Source organism: Oreochromis aureus, linkage group 7 (genome assembly GCF_013358895.1).
Source record: "Oreochromis aureus strain Israel breed Guangdong linkage group 7, ZZ_aureus, whole genome shotgun sequence".
NCBI lineage: Eukaryota > Metazoa > Chordata > Actinopteri > Cichliformes > Cichlidae > Oreochromis > Oreochromis aureus.
Window position 1 is genome coordinate 38,891,753 of NC_052948.1, and position 24,783 is coordinate 38,916,535.

Consider the following 24,783-nt stretch of genomic DNA (forward strand, 5'->3'; position numbering starts at 1 on the left):
ATTTTCCAAAAAAGCGGCATGTGGTTAAAATGTAAATAAAAGCAAAACACAGTGATTTTTTAAATCTCAAAATCCTATACTTTATTCACAGTAGAACATAGAAAAAATATCAAATGTTTAAACTGGGACATTTTACTATTTCATGAAAAATATTACCTCATTTTGAATTTGATGGCAGCAACACATCTCAAAAAAGACAGGGGCAACAAAAGGGTTGAAAAGTAAGTGCTAAAGTATTAAAAAGGAAAAAAAAAAAACCTGGAGGAATATTTTGCAATTAAGGGCGTTTTGTAACAGGTCAGTAACATGATTGGGTTTAAACAGAAGCATGTTAGAGAGGCCGAGCTTCTCACAAACACCAATCTGCAAAAAGCTGCATCTTTATAATGTGAAACAATTTCAGAATGATGTTTCTCAATTACAAAGTATAAAGTATTGGCCATTGTAGGTTGAATACAGTTGTGGTCAAAAGTTTACATACACTTGTAAAGAATATAATATAATGGCTCTACCGAGTGTCCCGTTATTTCTAAAACTCTGATTTATCTCTGATAGAGTGATTGGAACAGATACTTCTTTGTCACAAAAAACATTCATGAAGTTTGGTTCTTTTATGACTTTATTATGGGTTAACAGAAAAAAGTGATCACATCTGCTGGGTCAAAAATATACATACAGCAACATGAATTAGCAATTTTGGTGACTTAGAAAGTTGTCAGTGAACTGAGCTTCATAGCATGGCCTCTTAACTTCTTGTGAGAGATTATGACTGACTACAGCTGGTGACTTCTCTTAGGCCAGTTAAATAGGGCTCATTGGATACAAACGCCCACAAACGTTACAATGGGAAAGTCAAAGAAGCTCAGCATGGATCGGAAAAGGCAAATTATTGACTTGAACAAGTCAGGAAAGTCACTTGGGGCCATTTCAAAGCCGCTGCATGTCCCAAGAGCAACAGTGCAAACAATTGTTCGTAAGTATAAAGTGCATGGCGCTGTTTCGTCACTGCCACGATCAGGAAGAAAATGCAAGCTATCACTTGCTGCTGAGAGAAAATTGGTCAGGAGAGTGAAGAGTCAACCAAGAATCACCAAAAAGCGGATCTGCCAAGAATTAAAAGCTGCTGGAACACAGGTGTCATTGTCCACAGTCAAACGTGTTTTGCATCTCCATGGACTGAGAGGCTGCCGTGCAAGAAGGAAGCCCTTGCTCCAAAAGCGGCACCTTAAGGCTCGACTGAAGTTTGCTGCTGATCACATGGACAAAGATAAGACCTTCTGGAGGAAAGTTCTGTGGTCAGACGAAACAAAAATCGAGCTTTTTGGTCACAATGCCCAGCAATATGTTTGGAGGAGAAAAGGTGAGGCCTTTAACCCCAAGAACAACATGCCTACCATCAAGCATGGTGGTGGGAGTATTATGCTGTGGGGCTGTTTTGCTGCCAATGGAACTGGTGCTTTACAGAGAGTAAATGGGATAATGAAGGAGGATTACCTTCACATTCTTCAACATAACCTAAAATCATCAGCACGAAGGTTGGGTCTTGGGCGCAGTTGGGTGTTCCAATAGGACAATGACCTCAAACACACATCAAAAGTGGTAAAGGAATGGCTAAATCAGGCTAGAATAAGGGTTTTAGAATGGCCTTACCAAAGTCCTGACTTAAACCCCATTGAAAACATGTGGACAATGCTGAAGAAACAAGTCCATGTCAGAAAGCCATCAATTTTAACTGAACTGCACCAATTCTGTCAAGAGGAGTGGTCAAAGATTCAACCAGAAGCTTGTGGATGGCTACCAAAAGCACCTAATTGAAGTGAAAATGGCTAAGGGACATGTAACCAAATATTAGCACTGCTGTATGTATATTTTTGACCCAGCAATGTGATCACTTTTTTCTGTTAACCCATAATAAAGTCATAAAAGAACCAAACTTCATGAATGTTTTTTGTGACAAAGAAGTATCTGTTCCAATCACTCTATCAGAGAAAAATCAGAGTTTTAGAAATAACGGGACAGTCAGTAGAGCCATTATATTATGTTCTTTACAAGTGTATGTAAACTTTTGACCACAACTGTACATGTTTTTCTATCAAAATGATAACTAGTCTCTCTTTATATGACATCCTTTTGTTTGTTAACCAATTTTAATTAACAATAATATTAGTAATTGTGATAATAAATCACACCCACAGGTGTTTCTCTAAAGACAGTTTAATTTAAGTGTTAAACATTAAAAAACATTTGATGATGTTGAACGTCAAAGAAACTCCTGCTAAAAACAAAAATCACCATCACGATTCCAGTTAAATAAAATCATAGAAATTGTAGATGACAACATAAATGTATGAAAATAATGATTTTCAAAATTTACAGTTGTCTCATGTCCACATCATATTACAGTGACAGTTTTTCAACACTTGAGCCTAACATATCATTTTTTTATTGATATAGGTAGTCTCAGTTATTATTTTTTAAATTTTAAAATAAAACACTCGGTCCCAAGAGATTTAAAGATATCAAGAAAAATTGTGGTTTAGCAAAGATACAAGAGTCAGAATTTAACAATCAATGGCAGTGAATCAGACCACGTTTATGGTATCACCTGTTGCCGTCGATTCAAAGCACCAGTTTTTGTTTTAATTTTCACTTGAGCAAAGTCCCCATATACATCTTAATCATATGTTACTATTTTTGTCCATGCTTTTTTCCCCATTTGGGCCACTGGAATGGTCCAATAGTACTAGCATGTTGTAATGAACCCTCACCTAGCTCACACTGAGAAAAGCACATAGTCCTCGTGTGTCACGTATAACTTTCCTTCCTGGTGTCAGGAAAACTTTAACCAGCCTTTTACGAATGATTTAACATCCAAGGTAATAGCTGGCACTTAGATGTATCTCTAAATCTGGATTCTACAACCCCGGATTAAAGCCATTATGGACTTTGGCAAGAGGTTCAAGTGATATAAACTGAACTGACTTATCTTTCATTGCAATAAACAATACTTTCATGTTGTGGCACATGCGTGTTGTATTTAAACTGCACACAGAGAATTAGTCAGAAACTGAGTGGAAACTAGCTTGGGAATGAAAAAAAAGGTAAAAAATAAAAACAAACAAACGTCCATCCAGTTCAGCACTACAGGCAAGCATGCACAGATTCAGAGTTCATCAGTGCTTGCTCTGCTATTACAGCTTATTTACTGATATCACTAATGCTTTTTCAGATGTAGCTCCTGAAAAACATTCAGGTTCACTTAACTCTAGACTATGTAAAACTGTTGTCTGAACACTAATTGCAAACGTCTATATTCAGTCGTTAGCACTGAAAAGTTAAAAAGCTATGTGTGTGTTTGCTTCGCTATTCCTCCAGCTCATTTCCTTTTCCTGCAAAGAGGAAACTTCATGACAGAACAAAACAAAACTGACTACTACTGGCTGAGAACGCCTACTGCAGCTGTTATGGGACCATTTATTTTGCCATTTTCTTCATCTTACTTGAGAAAAATGTAATGAAGTACACTTTAAAACAATTTTAAAAATGCATGTAGCAAAGTTGGATTTCATACCTTTATGAATTTTTTTTTACTTTTACAAGCAGAAAATTTGTTATATTTTAAGCCATTTCTCTCTCATTAAGTTATCAGTGGATATGTGTCTTCGCCAAAGTCGTTCATTTACTCTGGCTCGCGTTACTCATTGTCAACTTGAATCCATTTCTTTATATTACATTTTCTTTATATTTAAAACAGAAGGCTTTGGGTCAAATTTAATAGGCACAAAGCTTAAAAATATCATTTCCACTGTTTTCTAAAAAGAGGGGTTACAAAAGCATCATAGAGCTATCTAATGCCCAAACTGATACTGCCTAAACATTGTTTCGCAACACCAGTGGGAAATCGAACAGAGGAACAAACCAGGCACATATTTTCTCTTTTCTCTTCCTCCTCTGGCTCACCTACACCTCAGAGTCGTCTGACCTGCTATCTGTGGCTGCAGCTGCCCTGTTTGCATGGACAACAGCTGCGTGAACTGTGTGAAACAGAAGGCTTCCCATGTCTTCGTCATTCTTACCAAAGAATTTTCCCTTCTGCAGGGTATCAATGAGGGAGGTGTTACAACAGGCAAGGAGCACACTCACGCCAATCCCTTTATATTCCTTGACCAGCTCTAGAAAAGCAGCCAAGCCTGCTGAATCTATGAAAGGGATGGCAGAACAGTCTAAAACTATTGTGTGGAACTCCAGTTCTCTTTGGACCAGTCTTACTACAACATCTCCATTGTTTTTCTCTCCGTTCGCCTTGGCCTGCTTCACAGATGCATCTTTGGCCTTCTTCTCTGCCTTTTTCCTTTTGGTCAGCTCCAAGAAGGGTTCGACTCCGACAGCTTTGTAGAGAGACTTGAGAAAAGACTCCTTATTGGCGTAGTACAAAGGAGCCTGGAAGCGAAAAATCTGAACCCGAGATGGTGGCACAAGGTTCTTATACTCTTCCAAGTCCTCGTAAAAATCGGTGTCATCAACCCGGCCCAGGAGGGAGACCTGACATCAAACCCCAGAGTGTTGAGATTATTCACAATTACTTGAATCATTTTCCAATTATTAGTATAAGCTTCATTTAAAATGACGTTATTTGCTTACCTTTGGATTTTGAGTCCTAAAGATGAAGCAGATCATGGAAAAGATTATTCCTACAAGGAGGCCCAGCTCCACACTGATCAGAGCCGTGGCTGACATGGCAACCAGCCAAACGATGGCGTCATTTCGGCTCGCACGCCACTTAGCCGGAACATCCCTGAACTTTCTCAGTGCCCCTCGAAGGCTAACAATTATGATACAAGCAAGCACGCATTTCTGGAGAGCTTGGAAGAAAGGTGCAAAGAAGAGGAGGACAAGGAGGACTACCAGGGCACTGATCAGACTTGACACCTGGTGGAGATGGTGGAAGACAGACAGAGCTGATAGTTAAGGTTATGAAGAAATCAAATTGCCACATAAATACTAACACTGGAGACGTCAGGACAGACTTGAAAAAGGTTACAAGAAAATGTTTTCTCTCATAGGAAAGTTTGAGCAGGATAACAACGTGGAGGTCTAAGCTGTCACCAGTGATGTACCTAACCCTGGGTAATTAGACAAAGTCTTGGCAATCAGCAAAAAAAGAAAATAATCAATCTAATCAACATAAATCAAAAAACATTCACATTTTTTGCAAAAAAGTCAATTTAGGTTAGGGTTAGGGTTATCACCAGTGATGACTTGCAACTCAGAGGGTATTCCCCAAGGCGTTTTTAGTACGTCAGTTGCTTTCACCAACAACTTCACAACTAAATGTAGTGAGAACACTTTTTCCAAGATCTTCAAGTGAGAGATTTTAGACTATTCCTTCAGGTCAAAGAAGAAATTTACCTGTGTCTTGCAGCCTGTTGAGTCCTTCACCATTGTTTTTGCCAGTGCTGCACTGGTGGTGAATGAGTGGAAGAAGGAGGGAATGATATTACAGAAGCCGATAGCCAGCATCTCCTGGTTGGGACGAACGGTGTAGCCATGTTTCTTAGCAAACATTTCGGACAAAGACACCGTGAAGGCAAAACTACAAGACAAAAATGATATTTTTGGTGAATATTTAAGTTTGCAAATTCATCTCACCTGAGGTGAGGATGTTTTCTAGTAACTTATCAAACAGGATTTAACAGATCGAGCAGGCTTCTTAGAAAGTTCAGCAGTTTAAAGAATCCTAGCTCCACATAGTGGTGCAACACCACACCACTTTCCTTTTTAAAAAAATGCAAACAATAGAGGCGGAAATGAGCCTAGGTATGTGTGTTTTGAAAGGAAAGCCCAGTCAAAACTCAAAGTCATGCATCCCATCCAAACAATAATGTGGCTACTGATATGTATCTGTAATAACTAAGATAAGAGGCACATGTTCTTCCAAAGTCAACCTGCTGTTAAACTGGTTTTACTTTACCTAATGACAGCCAAAGGAATGGCATCCAGCACCACACGGGACATCAGACTAAAGCCGGGCAGCTGGGGAGGCATGAACCCTGTGGGGATGTGACCAGAAACGCTAGAGCCGTAACGGCTGTTCAGCTCTCCAAAATGACTGGCCAGTGTAGCTCCGGCCACTACTACAAGCTCAGTGGGTAGAGGCATCTTCAGACGATCCTTATAGCGTTCCTGAATCTCCTTTGCTGCCACTGAAATAAAAATGTATTGTGAAATAAAAATCCATGTTAAAGAAAATTTTATTTTTCCAGGTTACATTATATTGAGTGACGTATCAAAACGTGACTGACCTAATATTGAGATACAGATGGCACTAGTGATGAGGTCACACAGGTTGGTCTTGTGAATGTTGGAGAAGATGTTGACCCAGGTAACGACTACTGTGCCATAGCCCTGGTGACGTGGAATCTTTAGACCCAGGAGGTATTTAGCCTGCACGGTCAGGATGGTGAAGGACGCTCCGGTGGCGAAGCCATCGAGCATGGGAGCCGAAAGGTAAACTGAGACAAATCCCAGTCGAAACACTGCCATCAAAACCTGCCGAGGAGACAAGGATGTTGAGGACGAAGAAAGTAAAAAAACAAAACATGCTGGTTTGTTAAGTGTTTGCGGTGTTTTGATCGATTTGTGAAAAAGGTTCAGGTTAGAAGCATATAGAAACCAAAGTGCAGTTTGACATGTGTGGAAATTTAAGCCCAAAAAGGAAAAGAATAAATACCAGAAAACTGGAAAAATTCGAATGCAGTAGCTGTGAGATCATCATCATAATAATGACCCTTCCACAGAAACACATCGTCTAACTGTGCTGTATTATTTTACCATCCTTAATTAAAGCATTATCACTGTAGTAAGATGAAACACTTGGCCAGGCTGCATACATTGTGTGAAAAAGTAATTGCTCCCTGGTTAAAAAGTAATTACCCCCTTGTTAAATCATGAATTAACTGTGATTGAGCCCATTTTTTGAAAAACCAAGTTCAATTTCAGTAGCTACACCCTGACCTGATTAGTGACGAAGCTGCAGAATAAAAAAAATACCTTCAATAGAACCTGTCTGACAAACTGAAGTAGGCTGAAAGAGCTAAAAATGAAATGTATCACGCCACAATTTAAATACAATTAAATAAACAGCTGAGAATCAAAGTCATTGATATCTATCAGAATAGAAAGTGTCATAAAGCCATTTCTAACGGTTTGGTACTCTAGCAAACCACACCGAGAGCCATTATCCACAAATGGAGAAAGCTTGGGATAGTGGTGAACCTTCCCAGGAGTGAACGGCCTACCAAAATTACTCCAAGAGCACTCTGATGCCTCATCCAGGAGGCCATAGAAGAACCCAGAATAACAGCTAAAGAACTGTCTCAGTTGCCTCAGTTAATGTCAGTGTAAATGATTCAACAATAAGAAAGAGACTGGGTAAAAATGGCATCCATGGGCAGTGAAAACCACTGGTGACCAAAAAGAGCGCAAAGGGTCATCTTATCCGGGTCGCTGCTTGTGCGGTCGACCGGCCAGTCAGCTGATTCTGGTTATCAAACAACATCCTGACCATCCCAAAGACTTTGGGGACTTTTTGAAAGGTTTGAATCCCATTATATCTGGCATAAAACTACAACAGCATTCAATAAAGAACAGACAAACATGGTGTTGGTAGTGTGATGATCTGGGGCTGCTTTGCTGCTTAAGGATCTGGGTGACTTGCTGTAATTGATGGAACTGAATGAATTCTGTTCTAAATTCTGATGGAAAATGACTGGCCATCAATTTGTGCCCTGAAGCTCAAGGGTACTTGGGTTATGCGGCAGAACAATGATCCAAAACACACCAGCAAGTCCACCTCTGAATGGCCCAAAAAAGGCAAAATGAAGTTGGAGTAGCCTAGACTTAAATCAGATCGAGATGCTTAACTAGGTTTAAATCGGTTATTCATGATCAAAACCCCCAATGTGGCTGATTTAAAATGATTTTGCAAAGAAGAGTAGGCCAAATTCTTCCACAGTGATGTGAAAGACTCATTGTCTGTTATCGCAAACGGTTGATTGCAGTTTTTGCTGCAAAGGACTGCAAAACCAGTTATTAGGTTTAGGGTGCAATTGCTGTTTTGCACAGAGTCAGATAGATTTTAATAACTTTTTTTCTCTTTAATAAATGAAATCAACATTTATAAAACTTCGTTTTTGTATTTACTCTGGTTATCTTTGTATAATAATAAAATATGTCTGATGATCAGAAACATGAAACTGCAACAAATCTGCAAAAAACTAAGAAAACAGGAAGAGGGCCAACACTTTTTCATAGCACTGTATCGGTGTGTGCATCTTGCCAACAAAGGTGCTTGAAAAACAGAATACACAGAAAAACAATTGTGTTCTTTACCTGGTAGACACCAGCCAGGAATGTAACAGCAACAGCAATGCTGATGGCGTAACACTCCTTCCCACACTGCATACCCATTAACTCCACAGTGTGAACTTTAGTGACTGTGAGGTTTATGCCCAGTGTATCATTAAGGACATCAATATTAGACACTGCTGAGTCCTCATTGAGGTCAAAACCTGCCAGGAACACCTCCCTATCCACCACCTGCAGAAAAAAGAAAACAACAACGTAAAATCTTTAGCTGCATGCTTAACATGCACGTGGGAGATTGACCAGGTTCTGATTTATTACCTGTCCAATCATGAGGCTCATGAGGCTGAAGATGCCTACAGACACATGCCTGGATGTCCCCATGAGGAAGTAGATGATGTTAGCATAAAATGAGGTGTATAGGCCATAGATGGGCTCCACCCCTGCCAGCAGGCAGTAAGCAATGGCCTGTGGTACCAAGATGATACCTACAATCATCCCAGACATCACATCACCCCAGACATACTCTTTAATGTTGTATTTAGGCAACCAGCGCATCACAGGGAAGAACCCCGACAGGGTGGATCGGATTCTGGGCACAGAGCAAGTTACAGCTTGCTTCAGCTTTGATTTAAGGACTGACACTGCAGGCTTTCGCTGGCGAACTTGCCGCTCCAAGAGAACTGGTACGGCCGGTGGGATTTCTGTGGTGTTGGCAGCTTCCTCCATGGTCTCAGAGAGGAAGAGGAGGGAGCACAGTGTAAGGAAAAGGGAAGGGTGGACGATGAAGTGGTCAGCTGTGCTCCTGCGAAAGAGAGGGACAAATACAGTTTTATATTCAGTGATTCCTACTTGAGTGCACTGTTTGTATCTTTGAGGTCTAACAAATTTGTTGACGGCTGTCAGGATAATCCATTTAAACCACTTTCATCTAAAAGTTTAGCTTGGACCAAACAACAAATGCACTCCGTCTTTTATGGATTCCTTAAGTCACAATTCTCAGGACATGCAGGTGCTGCTTTCTGTAACGGGCCCTAGTCTTTGTGATGACATAGTGTAATTTTGCTGATGTTTTTTCTTTGTGCATTCTTCCACGTCCTTTAAACTGCTGATTCAGAACTCTGTGTGAGAAAGTTCACACGGGGTTATGAATTAACTGAACACTATGTTTCTTTATAAATAAACTAACAACAGGGCAAGGGTTAATTACCTCCATTGAAAAGCGAGCAGTTAGTCAATGACAAGATTAAGTTAAACTTCCTCACTGTCTAGAAGTGAACATACCATACACACACACACACACACACACATACACACACAGATCCTGTCAATAAAGATTTAAATACAATATGGACAAGGTTAAATTGTGATATATAAGACACAAGTGAAACGTGGCTTATCTTATATCCCTGCACTCTTTTATTGTGGCTATGCTGGGGCTGAGTGGGGACAAGGTTACTAAAGACCAAAGCGATGGGAAATTACTGACAATGGCCTTATAAGGACAGAACAAAACATGACTGCAGTCTTTATAAAATGACCCCTGGTGCTGGTTTTGGAAAAGAGAAAGGAATGCCCATGTGATGGGTAGACCTATCCAGTAGTGCCTCCCCCGACCAATAATCTAGAAAAGGCTCCAGCCCCACATGCAACCCTAAATAGAGTAAGAGGTTAAGAAAATGGATGGGAAAACTAAGGTTTGTCTTATTGGAAGCTTGCATTCGCTTGAGTTTACTTTGTCATATCTGAAAATTCCAATAGTTTAGTGGATGGATTCGTTAATGTGCAAACCATTACAGCTCCCAGTAGATGAAGCCTAATGACTGTGGTGAATTTCATATTTTGACCTAGTGCCACACTGAGTTAACATTTGGTATTTTTAGTGAAATTTATTCAAAACTATTACCATGAAAATTGGTTCAGGGATTCTAAGGACAAAGCCTAATCTTACAGCTACCATGTATTACTTATCCTTATCGCAATATATTTTATAGCCTACAAATATGTGAGGTTCCCAGACAATTAATCCAAATGTGTTTTGACACATTTGTTGAGTGAAATGTTTCAACAAATATGAATGAAATTTGCAACAGCACTTACATCATCAGGTCATACACTTCAAGCACTCTTCTGCCTCACATCTACTGCCAATTTAGAATCACCAATTAAGTTAGCACACATTTCTTTGGACTGTGAGAGGAAACCTTAAGGGCATATATGCAATCTCAGCACAGAACCAGGAAACGTCTTGCTGTGAGACAATAGAGCGAACAACTGCATAAACATGCAATCCAAATGGCTGCAGAACTTGTGTTTTGCTCTGTTTAGCATGCTAAAATTAGCCATGCTGAAAATAAAATTGAAATTGTCTGTATGAGCTTGCTAGCTTCTTTTTATTATCACCTAGCTTAAAGTAGGCATGAAACACTAAACGTGCTATGCTTGAGTACATGAACACTCACTCTAGAATTTGTCATAGGTTTTCAACTTTCACTAAAGTGTCTAAATGTAGCATAGCAACATATTTGTCCCAAAGCACAGAAGGTCACGAGGTGGTTGATGGGCTAACTATTACACCACATACAATTGCTAACTCAAAATAAGTAAAATGAAACGAAAAAATGCTTCAAGTACTGTTTTTGGTTACAGGGATGAATTTTATTTAAAAAAAAGAAAAAATTATCCACTATCTATCCATGTGCTGCTATAGCTCACCTGGTTAAGCAGGTGATCCATGTGTTTAAGGTTACTGGGCCCCAGACCATTTATTCCCGCTGTTTTCACGTCTAACAAAGACTGAAAAGCTAATACATTGGTCCCTCGCTATATCGCGATTCACCTTTCGTGGCCTCGCTGTTTCGCGGAATTTTTTGTACAATTTTGCATGTTTTTTGTTTTGTTTTGTTTTTTTTACAGCGCGTTGTGTTCTGCGTCCTGATTGGCTGTAGACCATTGTCAATCAATCTTGTGCCATGTCTCCTGTACAGTACAGAATGGTTCAGCTTCATAAATCTTTGATCGCTAGCAGTGTGACTCTGAAGTGCTGTACTGTATGCTTGTAAGTTTTCTCCCCAACAAACACAACAATGTCGTCAAAACGTCATCACCTGCGGGTGCCTTTGGTTTCATTCTATAATACTGGACTTATTTTTCTACAAGGTTTGAAGTTTGAGAGTGTTTAAACAAGAGAGGAAAGTGTGGAAATGTTCGTGCCTGTCTGAGAAAAGTGTATAAAGTGTGTAGTGAGGGGTTTTACAGCCTTAAAACATCTATAATAATTGTTAAAAATAAAGTTGGCTACTTCGCGGATTTCACTTATTGCGGGTTATTTTTAGAATGTAACTCCCGCGATAAACAAGGGACCACTGTAACAAATCATAGTTAAACTGTATTGTCCCTTTTTAATCATTGCTTCTTAAGCAGCAGACGGTTCATTATCGCTGGCTAGCTATTTCATAAATGAGGACTGTGTGGAGGACAGGGCTTTTTGAGCCGGGTGTATTAGTAGGCCACTCTATGTTTGATGTAGGGCTGCTCGATTCTGGCAAAAATGATAATCACGATTATTTTCACTGAAATTGAGATCTCGATTATTTGACGATATTTATTTAACAATAACAATGTATTGAATAATGGCTTTAAAGATTGTCAAAAAATAATATAAAATAGTGTGCAAATACTGATTACAGTGCAAATGTTTGCAATATAAAAATAAATGAAAAATGTAAACATCTATGTTTAGTGAACTTCAAAATACTGCACAATATTTGATCCACGTCTGACTCCATGAACCCATAATGTTTCCACCAATGTTCCTCAAATATTTCATGTGTCTGAGCGAACACACAAACTCCTGAGCGGTCCCTTGGACCACTGTGAGCGACATCAGACGTGTGCACTGTGGTCACGCCAGCATCTAATCCATCCAAGTTACATGGTTTATTAAAATAATCAAATTACAGCATTTACATTTATGTTAGACTACTTTTAATTAACTGCTTTAGCCCACTTACAATGAAAATTAAAAAAATCTTGTTCATGACCTGTGTAGTATGTTAACACTATTGGAAGTAAAAATAACTTGAACTCCAATTTTGAAAACACAACTTTCTTTCTTTTTTTCTTTTTTTTCATAAAGCTCTGACTTGTATTATGAGTATGAGTCTGTGGTCTGGGAGAGAGTCCTGTAACTCTCTGTCTGCAAAATACAGTATATAATGACCAATGCTGGGCAATTAATTATATAGTTACTTCTTCAAAAAAAAAGTAACTCAGTTTGGCAAACAACAAAGTTTTTGCAGCTATTTTTTTTTTAATGCAGCCAAGGTGTTTTAAATAAACATTTCAAACTATTTACAGAACAATCAGCTGTTCTGCATCAAATCTGATGCCACACAAATTATTTGTGCCACTCCAAAAAATAATTTCTGTCCACTATGAGATAAAGGAGAACAACAGCCTGATACCTGCAGGCCTGACAACAGGAGATGTATCACTCCTGTAACACCTGTAACATTCAGCAGCCGCCTCATTGTTCTGACACACCAACAAAACTATTGACTACACTACACACTAACTACACACTAACTACACAAGATTTGCGCTAAACGTCTCAAATCTCTCACATCTCAGAACACCGCCGTCACTCCTAAAACTTCCACCCGTTTCTTAACAACTAGATGCCACGTTGCCATATCATTTTTTGATTGGTCGACACGGTACTTTTTTCGACCAATAGGAAAGGGTGGGGGTTTTTTGGTTTTGTTTTTGCTCACAGGCGGAGAGTGCTTTCAACAACAAAAAGCCTTCAAATAAAACTCAAGTGTACAATCTGTATTTTCTTTAACTGTACAAGTGTCAAAAATATCCAACTATTTCCAGCTGTGATCTGCCAAGTGATGATGCTGATGAATGTAGATAAGGTGGCATCGTTCTAATCCCATACAGGAGCAGCCAGTCACTTACTGACTAACACTGCAAAACAGAATTGTTAAAGTTTTAATTTTAATTTCAGTTCAGGTTAGATTTTTTTTGTGCGCAATGCAGATTTTCTGTGCGCAGAGACGGTGCCAGCAGTGCGCAATTGCGCACGTGCGCAGCTTAGAGGGAACATTGGTTTCCACACCACTGAAGTCGTTTTACCTCTCTTTTCAACCAACGGCATTCTTTCTTCAGCAGCCATTATCCTCTCCTCTCCAAATAACTTCTGCTTAGCTTTCCGAGCTTTCCTCGGGTCCTCTTAATTGTTGTGACGCGTGTTCGAAACGCAGAGAGGTGCGCTCGATTTGCCACACGGAGCAGCGCGAGAGTAAAGCACGAGGGAGGTGCTAATAATCGGCTCAGTAATTTTTAATGATCGTTGAAAACCCAGATCGTAATCTAGATTAAAATTCGATTAATTGATCCAGCCCTAGTTTGATGTTTCCTCCTTCACTGTCATCAGGATCAGGATCAGCTCTGAGCTATAAGCAAAGCACTATGCTTTCAAAGTTTTACAGGCTTATTAGTCATTCAGCATTTTGACTGCACACGTCTTAACAAACCTCTAATTTTTTTAAAACTTTTTTGTCCTAACTTTGAAGGCTTTAATATATCTAGGGGAGATTATCAGAGCTTTGTCGCTTGTAAACACATCATGTTCAACTTTTAAAAGCCATTACAGTTGCACCGAGTATAATTTATATAGCGATATTAACTTATCACGTGGTCAGCACATTCCTGGTGTTCAACAATACAGGAGGGCAGTATTTATTATTTTTTTACAAGGCTAATTGTTTTCAGTAGCAGCAGCGCTGCAGCTAAGATAACATGTCTCAGAAACCATAAAAAAAAAACAAAACGAGTGACATGTAATCTGCCTGTGCCATCAGAACGCTGGCATGTGCTGTGATTTACTGTAGACTTCCTGTGGCAGCGCTGGCTGTTATGTACTCAATGACTTGATAGGAATCGGTAAACTTTTATATATTTGCTGTTTTTGTTTCTGATTGGTTTTGCTCATATTTAACTTTTATATTGATTTTTGTTAAACTCGCTGTCTCTGGGTAGTTTTGTTTTGCGATCAAAAACTGTTCAGGCAGCACAGAATCGGCTCCTTTGAAGCAACAAAGAGTCCAGTCTATGTTTATATGGGTATCATAAATCTTACCTGAAGTTTCTAACTGATAGAAGTGACAGGAGATAAATTGTGACCCTTTTCATTGACGAAAAACACATAAAAAGAAATCATGAGCTGCCTTGCTGTTCGCTTGGTAGCTCACCCCCACCAGCAGATACAATCTGTAAAGATTAACTGCTTTGAGGAACAGGACACACACTGAGGACCCAAACAAATAACATTTAGTTCAGTGTCAGCCCCGAAAAGCACCGAAACCAACTGATTAAAGGTGTGACAGTCAGCCGTTTCTAATCAATGTTTTCTGCCTTTAATCATGTGATCAAAGCACTTCTCAGCTGCTTAGAATTCACCTTGGAGTCCATCCCAGCTGTCATTTAATCTCAAAATATAAATTTATGACAGGGTTGACCGTGTATATCACAAAAAGTGATTAAATTACGCCAGGTCTGCATATTAGAAAATGTGGCATTCCATATAATGAGTACTAAGTCTGATGTCTTCCAAAGCCAACAGTCCTTCTGCAGGCAACTTGCCTGCAGCATGACTTAAACACACGTTTAAGTCATGCTGCAGAATTTTTTCCACACAGACGTGATGTCAAAGATGACAGCGAGGATAACATCTAGAGAGAAAAACAATGACTAAGCTAAAATGTTAAACAACCGCTCCATGCCGGCTTAGCACAGTAGGTGCAATTTATCATTAATACCTCTGAAACATCTCCAATCTGAAATGGATGGAACTAAATAAAACACCTTTCTCTGTGGTGTTTAAAACCTTTGCAAATGGGGAATAAATAATTACAAATATTCCTGAAATAACACAGACATGTTACCTGCAGACTAACTACTCTCACTATAAAGAACAACTTCGAACTGTGCTTCCCAGTGAAACACAAACTCAACTTTCAAAGCCAAAACTTCCTCTACATCCAAATCCAAATTCATAGAAAAGTTCCAGTCAGTGAAATATAACAATGCACTCACCTGTAGAGTCCCTGGCACAACTACAAACAGCTGTCTTCACTGTGTCATATTTAAGTCAACTCTGAGTGTATTTTTCTCTTCCTGTTGCGCCTCAAATCACAGATGTCATGCAAGCAGTCACACCAGTCGATGTGAGAGCTGAATATATATGGTGAGATAAGAGCAGCGCTTTGTTCCCCCTCCCTACTGGGTTGATTGGTGGGAGTGGGTGGGTCTTGTATTCATATGCAAGTGTGTTTGTTGGCAAGAGGTTAAATCGAGTCAATTTTTTACTGGATCACAGTGTTTATCCACTCTGCTGGATGGCCCGGGCCGTGATTGTGTTTGCAATGTTAAAATGGACCTAGACTCTGTGTCAACATATCCATAGTATTTAAATATATCTTGTAGACAGAGTGGATTACAAGGCAAACAGAAGATAAACCAAACCTGAGGTGTGACAAGCAGAGAATTGCTGTTGGGAAACGGCTTTCCTTAAAATAAACTCATGTCACCTGTGAGTTAAGTGGTCTTTGCATAATGATTTAAACAAATATTTGTTCCTATATGACTGGATTAAAAAAACAAAGCACACACAGAATGAGTAACATTGCACCAATAGTGTATTAATGAATTAGCACCTAATCTAATCTGAGGTTATATGAGCTTTTTTATAAGGTACAAGGTTCGGTAATTGATTAAAGTTCTTAATACACACACATATAATCATTTAAAAATATTTTAGTATTGTGTAATACACAGCAAAACCTGACATGTTACTATTTTTTGTTATTCATTATTTCAACAAAGCACATTTAATCAGGATTTACAATAAATATGGTATTTGTGCTTCTGGATAAAAAGGCATTAGTACTTTACAAACCAATTTACATGTGTTTTTTTCGTCTCATGGGCAGCGTCTCAAATTGCTTCATTAGTGTGGAAATCTTCTAACAGCAATTGTGAATCCCTCTAACTAGAGAAGGGAAGGCAGCGCTTTGCCTACATTTGTATGAGATCTTGATGAAAATAAACATATACATACTGTTTTACAAGGCGTTACCTGCTTCGCGAAAGCTGTAAAAGCAAAACCGAAAAGGCACCTTGGAGGAGGAAAAACAAATTCAGCAGTCAAAATGTGCCAACATAACATTTAGCAGCAGTGTGCACGGACTCTGAAAGCTTTCATTTTTAGTGCAAAGACTGAGTATTGCAGAGAAACTTTGAGACATCAGCCTTTTACAAACTGAAGTACCTATACTGACTCAGTAGCTGATTGAATCACTAGCTTTTTAAAGACGATCTCTCCTGATGGGGGACTGTGAGAATTGCTCCGGGCTCAAATAAGATTACTTGGTTACTCTGGTTAAAATCTTTCTGAAAGATCAGAAAAACAGTCCTGGTATCTTTGCACTGAGCTTATTACACTTTAACAGGTTAAACCAGCATTTTTTAACAGCTATGCAGCTGTTCCACTTCATACCTCATTGCTGTATTCTTAATGACCCAAGGCAGTGCACTGTGAAGTGTGAGGTCTTGTGGATGAGGTGTTGTTATATTTCAGCTTAATCTGTTTTATATTAGCAGCTCATTCCAATAAGCTTTTGCACGTGAGATGTTTATGAAAAATTGGTAAATTGCACTGTACAGAGTCTGCAAGTGTGGCATTAAGCATTTATTAAATAAACTCAATCGCAATCCTGGGACACCAACTGATCTCAACGTTATCGCACATCAGCTAACGGCTCTCCTGATGCCTTTTCACACATCCACTTGGTGAATCTAATTTAGGTCCAATATTTAAGCTGCTCAAGTCTTAATGCTGCCATGCATTTGCAAGCCAGCCCGGTCCTGCTCTAAATGATGTTTCTCACCTAATCAGATAATCACAATATCAGTTGTCATTGATGCCTGTGCCTGTCTGTTTTGTTTGGTCTCAGCTGGTAGAAATGCTGTCTTCTGATCAAATTAGTGGTTCGATTACTGGCTGCTCCACTTTGCATTTTAAAGTTTCCCTGGACAAGATACGGAGTCTGAATATGACAGAAGGTGTTTGATGGCACAGAAGTTCTGTATGAATGGATGAAAGTTGATTGTAGTAAAAAGTTATTTAAGTTCTCAGAGTAGGAAAGCATTATATAGAGTATTGTGAAAAATAATGTTTTCATAGGACCTTGACTAATCGATCAATTGATTAACTGATTGTGAGTGTGAGTTTGGCAGTACAAGTGTTCAGTTGCAGTATGTGACTTGGGAGTATGAAAAGGGGAATATTGGCAATTAATGACCCATACTTACACAGACATTCGGGTGTTTCTTAACATGATGCCAAGTGAGAAAGACAACTCACAGGTGGAAAACATTCAAAACAGTTGCCAGTCTTCCCAGGAGTGGATGTCCCAGCAAATCCACCCCAAGGTGAGATCACAGAAATTGCAAAAAAACAAACAAACCCAAAAGCTATATTTCAGACTCTGCAAGCTTTTGTTAGTATTTTAAATGATAGCACAAATAAAAAAAGACTGAAAAGACACAGTTAGTTGGGTTGTTTTGCTAGGAGAAAGTCGGTTCTCATTAAAAAGAACATAGTAGCATGGCTTAGATTTGCCAAGTTGCACCTGAACAAAAATGTCTGAAAAAATGTCCTTTGGACAGATGAGACCAAAGCAGTAAAAATACCTCATATAAGCACGGTGGTGGAATGGTGATGGGGATGTTTTGCAACCACAGGGCCAGGTGACCATCCAGTAATTGAGTTGGCCATGAAATCCTCTCTATACCAAAGTATTCTAGAGTCAAATGTGAGGCTATCTGTCCGACACCTACAACTTGGCCGAAACAGAGTCACGTGACAGGACAATGATACCAGGTATAGTAGCAAATCTTCAACAGAATGGCTAAAAACGAGAAGAAACAAGATGGTGCAATAGTTCAGTCTATGGCTGTAGCAGGACCTCAAGAGAGCTATACTCAAATGAATGCCTGAAAACCTCAATAACCTTAAGTAACTTTGTAAAGAAGAGTGGACCTAAACTCCTAAAAGTCAGACTTTATAAGCATTAGATAGCCATTGCTGCTAAAGATGGTTCTGCAAGCTACTGAAGGATGGGATGGATTTAAATTTTCAAAGCCCTGTGAAAACTATTTTTTCACATTAATGTAGGACTGTTTACCTCAATACAATTGGGTAGACAAAACAGAAAGCTGAACATGACATACTGCTAATAAGACCATTTCGATAAGATACTACACGAAAAGAATTACGAGTTTACGAGATTCAATAGCCACACTTTGTCACACTATTAAGCCTATTTTGAATGAAGAATGTCAATCTAAATGTGGACTGAATGAACCCGAGGATATCATCAATGAGAAAAATGATAATGGAGGAAAAAGCAATTGTTACGGCCCTAGCAGGGCCTCCTCCTGAGGGTGCCTGTGTGGGTGTGTCCTTCAAATCTCTCCTGCCTTAGGTGCCACCTTTTTCTTTTGTGCAGCTGACTCTCGTCAGTAATTGAAGGGATTTAAGCCCAGAGAAAGGTGAGCTCTGGGCCACAGTGCCATGTGAGTGGTTGTAGCTAGTGAGCTGAGTGTTTTTGCTGTGTTTGCAGCTAGTGAGCTGTGTGTGTCTGTGTTTGCAGCTAGTGAGCTGTGTGTGTCTGTGTTTGCAGCTAGTGAGCTGTGTGTGTCTGTGTTTGCAGCTAGTGAGCTGCTCTTTCTTTTTGGCTTACGTTTTACTTTATTGACCAACGCCTGAGTTTTGTTTGTTTTCTTAAATGGTGATAGCGGCTTGTCCGTCTTTTAGTTGAGCTACTTTGTTAAATTAAAGAGTTTTATTAATTTAACCCTTATGCCTTCTTGTCTCCTTTTTCTGACCCAGACACTTTTTGTTACTTCCCCCTCACCGCCTAGACCCCTCAGGGGAACGTAACAAGTGGGAGCTCGTCCGGGATATTTGAAAGCTTTCAAAGCTCTTCCTTCAGGCACTCGTTTATTTTGCCTTTCTTATTTTTGGAGTAATCCTGGGTGGGGTTAAGTTTCCTGTTGGGGGTAGGCAATTCAGGGCTCCGGTTGCTGAAGCTTTGCCTTTCAAGTCGCCTTGAGCCTAGCACGCTCCAGAAGATAGGTAGGTAAAGTTTGTTGTGTTTAGGAACTGGGTAAGTTGTGTATGCAGCAAGAGGCAAGTTGGTCAGTCAAAGTAAATTGTGTAGTTTTTCGTTAATTGTTCAGCCTATAGGCAGCATTTTCGAGGTTTGGAGTTGGCTCAGGGTCAGTCCTACCTAGACTTCGCTAGGGAGAAGGCAAAGCTCTTTGATAGGTGGTGTTCTGCAAGCCAGGTTAACGATGCGGGGTTGTTACGTGAGCTTGTGCTGGTAGAGGACTTTAAGAACGCTGTGCCTGAGTGCATTGCTCTTTAAGTGAACAAAGGGCTCACTTTACAGCAGGCTGCCACACTGGCAGATGAGTTTACCCTAACTCATAAAACAAATGCTGTAGAATGTGACATCCTTTCTCACCATAATACATCTTAGAGCTAGGAGTGAGTCAGCTAGAAAGGCTGAAAAAGTGGTGGTTTCAAGTTCCAAAGCAAAACTGTTTCTTCTGCCACAAGCCTGGCCATGTGGCTGCTGATTGTGTGAAACTGGCACTTAAACGCAAAGCACATCTGAAGGGAAGAAGGCCTGATTTGAAAACAGTCAGTTGTGGTTCTCAAACTGACAAGGTTGTCAGGCCCAGCAAAGGACCACACTTGGGGCATAGTTGCTTAAGGGGCTCCTGTGAGTGTAAGGGGTCAACTAGCTCTGAGCTGTTGCTGGTTGACAATTTCCCAGGCACTCCAAATGACCTGCAGCGGGACAGATCATGTATAAAGCCACCACTCAGACCTGCACCCCTGGCTAACAAACATGCCTGTGCCCCTGACTTGAGGAATCGTCTGCGAAGTGTTTCTGTAAGGCCCACTAACAGTCTGCTGGGTTCTCCACATGTGATGGTCCAAAGCCCTGGCTATCACATGGGACACTGTTTCGAGGGTCTGGGGCCACTCTGTCAATGTTGTGAACCCACTGAGATGGGCTTGGCAGCTTCCGCAGGAAATGCCTAACCGTTGCTATGGGGTTTGGTAGGTGGAAAGCCTGCAATTTGGTGACAAAACGGTTACGGACTTAATTGTTTTGTTTTGGTTATCGTCATCATTTGACAAACCATGGGTTTGTATTCATGGGAGGGGGTGTTACGGCCCTAGCAGGGCCTCCTCCTGAAGGTGCTTGTGTGGGCGTGTCCTTCAAATCTCTCCTGCCTTAGGCGCCACCTTTCTTTTGTGCAGCTGACTCTTATCAGTAATTGAAGGGATTTAAGCCCAGAGAAAGGTGAGCTCTGGGCCAGAGTGCCATGTGAGTGGCTGCAGCTAATGAGCTGCTCTTTCTTTTTGGCTTACCTTTTACTTTGACCAACGCCTGAGTTTTGTTTTCTTAAATGGTGATAGCGGCTTGTCCATCTCTTTTAGTTGAGCTACTTTAATAAAACGCTTTAATTTAACAATTTAACCCTTATGCCTTCTTGTCTCCTTTTTCTGACCCGGACACTTTTTGTTACTTCCCCCTCACTGCCTAGACCCCTCAGGGGAACGTAACACAATTGGTAAAAGCACTTTACCATGGAGTAAGCTAGGAGAGTAGAATAAAGAAAACACTAAGTAACCTTATGAAACTGAGTGTACTTACTTATGTTACATAAGTAAACCAATAAAACAAATCATCAATCTGTCATCTCATAGTAAGAAGATTCTAGGTTTACAGCTGTTCAAAGACATGACCGTCAGGTTATTTGATGATTCCAAAATACCTGGTGGCGTGCATGGATTGACTATTTGAATCTGTGTTATCCCGTTAAATAAAATACTACTACTAATAAGAGTTAAGCCAAGGGTAACAGAGCCTTCATACATTGACTACATGAAATTCACAGAATTCCACAGGAATAAATTGGCATCCAATAAATGTTAAATGTCCAAATGTAGCTGTACAGGACCTAATCCTAGCGTCATCGAACCACTGGATAAACATGAAACACATGTGTCATGACAATTAGTGCTGTGCAAAAAAAACCTCTTGGGCAACCCCTCATTTCTTTATATTTTGTTTCCAAGGAGCCAGACTTGTAAGCAGGCTTTCTGAAGGTCCTTCAGAGTTCTTTAAACATTGGCTGCTTTTTCACTGACTTTCAATCCAATCTTTGCACCAATAATTTTCAGAGGAAACAGATTTGTTTGTTAAGCTACTTATCACTGACCTATGAATCATTCAAACTTAAAAAACACACTTGACTCCAACCAGTGATGTTTCTACACAGAACCAATTTTAAATTGTATCTTTAGGAATTTTGTTACAAACATTCTTAATTTGGTCACTTTTCTTTTTGTTCAGTCTGCAAACAATGCCAAAGAAAGTTGCAGGCCTAAAACTAGGAACTATGAACAGTATCTGAAATTCATGACCTTAAGAAACAGGGAAAAAGACTGGACACCGGGGCGGAGCTAGAGAAATTTTCTTAGGGTGGCATGGAAATCAGATGGGGAGGCAAAATCAAAGCCATTTCTTCACACGTATGCAGGTGTTACTTTAATATGTACTATATATGGTTAAAGTACATCAAATAGCGCAAGTATACACAGTTTTCATATAAATATAGTCCCTAACTTTCTTATTGGCTTCAGCCCAGATAACTAAACACTCGGTTACATAAAAAAGTGAATTTTGATTTTGTGTACTGTATAATCTATATAATAAATAAGCATGTAGCCCAATAAGAATAAAATCCAGAAAGCTACACAACATGAGGTGGATCAGTTAGAAATACAAGTCTAACTAGAAGTCTAAGTTTTCTTTTTTTATTTTATTTTATTTTTGTATTTTTTTTAGAAATAATCAAATTGTTAAATGCTCAAATTTACACAAAATGTCAAATATCTGCACTGTCATGAACAATTGTACCTATTTTTCACAAAAAATCTAAATCCCATTTTTGATTTCTTAGTGTATAACACTCACCATGGCATTTCAAGAGTGCAACAGAAATATACGTAAACAAGAAATAAAGCAAAGGGGGAGGGGGGTGGGGGTGGGGGGGGTAACATTATGTAATATATTTAGTTTTAGAATTTATATTCAGTGTTAATTGCAGCTAAGCTCAATGTGCCAGCTTACTTTAATAAACTAGGGATGGCTAGAGATTACTTTAGGGTGGCACATGCCACCACAATAGATCCACAGTACATCCGGTAAAACACAGTAGAGGCTCTGACATAGTTTGGGGCTGCATGTAGAAAACTCGAGTCAAACTTTGATCCATCATGCAATACCAAGTATCTGATTGATAACAGCTTCATTTTTCCGCATGGCCATCATCCCAAACACACTCCCAGTGCAGTAAAAACAGGCATGGATTGGCCTTCCCTCCCCAAAGCCTGGACCTCAACATTACTGAGGCAGTTTGGGATCATGCTGACAGAGAACAGAACAAAAGGCAGCCAATATTAAATAGAAAGCTGTAAAGGTCGTTCAAGAACCCTGGAGAACTTTTCCTGAAGACGACTTAAAGAAATTACAAGAAAGAATAAAGGTGGTCAAACCAAATACTGACTTTCAAGTTTGTTAGCAATTTCCGTGTAATTTTACCCTTTAGAAGAATCCTTGCAATTATTTCCAATTACTTTAGCTAAACAAAATGACACAAGAGCACTCTGAGTGTACGACCGCCCCCCCGGAAGGGCAAGAGTTATACTAAAACAGTGATGTTTATGATGTTTTTATTACAACATGCTGACGTTAGTCTGTTTTTATTACAACACGCTGCTGTCTGACCTATGACCTATGACCTTGAAGCATTACATACCAAATTGTTGTATTTTATTATCTTTACCTCTGTGACTGGAGCAGAGTTGCTCTCTCCATGCTGTACATGCTCGCTTTTGTCTAGGTGAACTTTGACCTTGTCCACTAACAATGAAGGTCAAGGTCAAATGCTTAGCCCGTCAGGGTACTCATGTCTCCCACGGCCTAGTATATTGTTGTGAAGTTTGAAGACAATGAATAAAAACACTGTGGGTAATATAATGTTTTTACTGATTTTCATATTTGGTGTGACCTATATTTGGTTTCACCAAAATTAAATCAGCTTGAGCTGTTACTGACAAAATTTGAACATATCTTAAAAACTGAGCGCACTAGACTGCTAACAAACAGACATACAGACAAACAAACAAACATGACCGATTACATACTCCCTCCCTCGGGGGTGTCAATGAGAGGTGGCTAAATCATAGTATCTATATGTTGTTTTAACAACAAAGGAGCTCGGAAGAGGTTTTTAAAACTCTAAATTTGACGTAGTCATAGTCAAAACCTTCAAGAGTAAAACCTCAGAAATGTAATAGGAAGTTGAAATTCTCCAGTAAAACAGTGCAATGATAACATAATTGGAATATGTCGAATTGTTTTAAATTCTGTAGCTTTTTTTTTCTTCAAATTAATTGTTCCTGAGGGACAAACATGCAAATTTTGGCACAGATTGTTTGTTATCTGCTTGTTGCTGTTATCTAAATGAGTCTGCAAGGGATAATAAATAGGGGTGAAATTCACAGAAAAAGACACTGTGTCTCTCTGTGTGTGCAAGTGTGTGGGTGTGTCCCTCACTGCATTATATGCTAGACTGAATGGCATATTTGTCAGCGAGATGTGGCAATTTGCCTCTTTATCTTCACTCACTATTGCACTGTTGATATTGCACTCGTCTTTGTAACAACATCAAAACTTCAAAGAACAGACTGCACTGTCATTTCCTGCTTTCCACAACTATTTAAGCGACTAACCATTTACAAGTGACCGTTTCTTCAGTCTTGTAGCATTTGTGGATCTCTTTCAGTAAAGCAAGAAAAAAAAGACCCTTATCCTGTTCCATCTAAAAGGATTACTGCACTGCCCCTTTAAATCCACCAGCAGCATGCATATGTCTGCAAGCCTGCTCCACCATCTACATGCTTCATCATGGTTTTGTGACACAGTTTTGGTTAAAGACAAGCAAAGTGAGGCAGGACTTACCCAGAGTGAAAGAGCTTGAATGTGTCCTGAAGGCAACACTGGCCATAACTCCCTGAGTCCTGCCTCCTCATTCACTATCGGTCTGTTTTCCTCTGTACTGTCGTTCACTTTGCTGCTTGCTGACAGTCTCTGGCTTCTTCCTGCTTCCTACTGCAAAGCATGATGGGAGCAGCAGCCCCTATACCTCTTGTCTGTGGAGAAGAGCCTGGTGGGGGGGGGGATGGGGAGAGAATATGAG

At 39.7% G+C, this 24,783-nt stretch overlaps 1 protein-coding gene across 2 annotated transcripts; it reads right to left on the reverse strand.

Moving 5' to 3' along the window:
• Positions 1 to 2,196: 2,196 nt before the first annotated feature.
• Positions 2,197 to 24,783, reverse strand: slc26a1 (solute carrier family 26 member 1). 2 transcript variants are annotated; one of them, XM_031745777.2, is made up of 8 exons: positions 24,546 to 24,783; positions 8,686 to 9,169; positions 8,392 to 8,598; positions 6,303 to 6,549; positions 5,972 to 6,203; positions 5,410 to 5,593; positions 4,642 to 4,929; positions 2,197 to 4,542 (listed from the first exon to the last, which is right to left on the reverse strand). In XM_031745777.2, the coding sequence occupies exons 1-8, from the start codon at positions 24,614 to 24,616 to the stop codon at positions 3,961 to 3,963; spliced, it is 2,295 nt and encodes a 764-aa protein (XP_031601637.1). In that variant the 5' UTR covers positions 24,617 to 24,783; the 3' UTR covers positions 2,197 to 3,960. The 2 variants fall into 2 exon arrangements, with proteins under 2 accessions (XP_031601637.1, XP_039471654.1); XM_039615720.1 differs by lacking the exon at positions 24,546 to 24,783 and adding an exon at positions 15,469 to 15,597.